The sequence below is a fragment of the Dipodomys ordii genome, unplaced genomic scaffold, assembly GCF_000151885.1.
Source record: "Dipodomys ordii isolate 6190 unplaced genomic scaffold, Dord_2.0 Scaffold68, whole genome shotgun sequence".
Classification (NCBI taxonomy): domain Eukaryota; kingdom Metazoa; phylum Chordata; class Mammalia; order Rodentia; family Heteromyidae; genus Dipodomys; species Dipodomys ordii.
In genome coordinates, this window is record NW_012267284.1 from 1,404,846 (window position 1) to 1,406,784 (window position 1,939).

The window sequence follows — 1,939 nt, forward strand, 5'->3', positions numbered from 1 at the left end:
CGGCGGCGGCGGCTCCCAGAAGCCAGGCCCCGCCAGGATGTTCGACAGCTCGCAGTACCCCTACAACTGCTTCAATTACGACGCCGACGACTATCCTGCCTGCAGCTCCGACGAGGAGAAGCGGCTCACGAGGCCCGCGTACAGGTGATGACCGCTGGGGCAGGGAGGCGGGGGAAGGGAGATGTTGGGGGGACTCTCGGGGGCGGGGGGTTCGCCAGGCCCTGTCCTGGATGGAAGGGGAGGAAGGCTGCTCCCCCACCCACCCACTTCGGGAGGAGTTCGTGAGCGAGAGTGAGATTTCCCCACTTTCTATATGGGGTCCCCCATATCCTAAGAGCGGGGAGGGGGGTCACGACCCCAGAGAGCCCCTCCCACAGCACCTCCACAGCCTTCTGGAGCCCTGAAGAGGGGGTGGGGTGGCCCCTTAGGGCTGAGGGAGGGGGCAGTCGCTGGACTCCCTGGGGAGCTCCAGCTCTCTTGGTGGGGGCACTGGGGGGAGGGGTGTGGGGGGCTGGGGGGCGTTCGGAGGTCCCCGCGTTGGCTGACAGCCCCGTCCACAGCTACATCGCTCTGATCGCCATGGCCATCCAGCAGAGCCCCGCGGGCAGGGTGACCCTGTCGGGCATCTACGACTTCATCATGCGCAAGTTCCCTTACTACCGCGCCAACCAGCGCGCCTGGCAGAACTCCATCCGCCACAACCTGTCGCTCAACAGCTGCTTCGTCAAGGCGAGCCCCGCTCCCCAGTCACCCCAGGACCCCCGAGGGGGACCCCCACGCGCACCCCTGCGGATGGGGAGGGAACCTCACCCGGGGCAGCTGCTGGAAAGTTCTAGTCAACACCCCCATCCCATCCCATCCCGCTCCACCCCACCCCCTAAGGCCCGTGCGCACCCCACCCGCGGAGCGCGCGCGCGCGCGCTGAACCCCACCCCACCCCCATGTCCCACAGGTGCCACGGACCGAGGGCCACGAGAAAGGGAAAGGCAATTACTGGACGTTCGCAGGTGGCTGCGAGTCCCTCCTGGACCTTTTCGAGAATGGCAACTTCCGTCGGCGACGCCGGAGACGCGGTGTGAAGCGCGAGGAGCCCCCGGGGCCCCCAGAACCCGAGGCGGAGGCGGAGGCGCGCGGGTCCCCCGGGAGCCGGCAAGTCCCGCACCACGGGGAGCCTCGGGGTCCCGCCAGCCCCGCCGCCGGGGCTCACAGAGACATCAAATTCAGCATTGACTACATCCTCTCCTCCCCGGACCCCTTTCCCACACTCAGGTCGCCCTGTCTCACGCAGGAGGCCAGAGGCCCCCCGCCGGAGCCCCAGCCCATGAGCCTCCACTTTTGGGCAGCGTGAGAGGAGGCCCCAGGAGCTGAGGCTGGTTCCCTGGGGGGTCGCTCCAGGGGGTCGCTCCAGGATCATCCCACCTAGAGCCAAGAAAGTGTATGTTGGGGGCGAGGGGATTACCACACCCCTCAAACGTCTCCCCTAGACCCTAGATGGGAAAGAAAGGGGGAAGAGGACTTGAGAGAGGCAACTGATTGTAATGTTGTGACTTTATGCTCTCAGAGAGAGAGAGAGAGAGAGGGAATTTTGTCCTTGGCCCAGTGTGAGATGTGTGTAATAAGTGACTTCCCAGACAGACCAGAGCTCTTCCCAGAGCTGACAGCAAGCTGGTGAAGCTCAAAGCTCAAGCTGTAGTTAAAAATAAGGTAAAATAAGGTCATGTGACCATTCATCTCCCCCCCCCCAACACACACACACACACACACCAAGCCAGGTTTAGGATTGTCTCCGTGTTATAATATGATCTGAAGTGACAACTCTTTCTTGTGTTGTTGGCAGAATATTTTGGTGAAGGTTTTACAAGTCTTTTACATATGTGCGTGAGTGTGTGTGCCCACACGGGTGCACTAGTCCTGGGGTTTGAACTCAGGGCCTGAGCAA

The 1,939-nt window shown here is 62.8% G+C and overlaps 1 protein-coding gene across 1 annotated transcript; it reads left to right on the plus strand.

The window, feature by feature from the left end:
- Nucleotides 1-37: 37 nt before the first annotated feature.
- On the plus strand, nucleotides 38-1,348 carry LOC105990947 (forkhead box protein L1). Its single transcript, XM_013023479.1, has 3 exons — nucleotides 38-144; nucleotides 561-729; nucleotides 953-1,348. The coding sequence occupies exons 1-3, from the start codon at nucleotides 38-40 to the stop codon at nucleotides 1,346-1,348; spliced, it is 672 nt and encodes a 223-aa protein (XP_012878933.1).
- Nucleotides 1,349-1,939: the final 591 nt, after the last annotated feature.

Bases quoted from the DNA above. Each gene is read 5' to 3' on its own strand.
- LOC105990947 (XM_013023479.1), top strand. From the start codon at position 38: ATGTTCGACAGCTCGCAGTACCCCTACAACTGCTTCAATTACGACGCC. The intron at 145-560 runs GTGATGACCGCT...CCCCGTCCACAG, and splicing joins CTCACGAGGCCCGCGTACAG to CTACATCGCTCTGATCGCCA. The intron at 730-952 runs GCGAGCCCCGCT...CATGTCCCACAG, and splicing joins TCAACAGCTGCTTCGTCAAG to GTGCCACGGACCGAGGGCCA.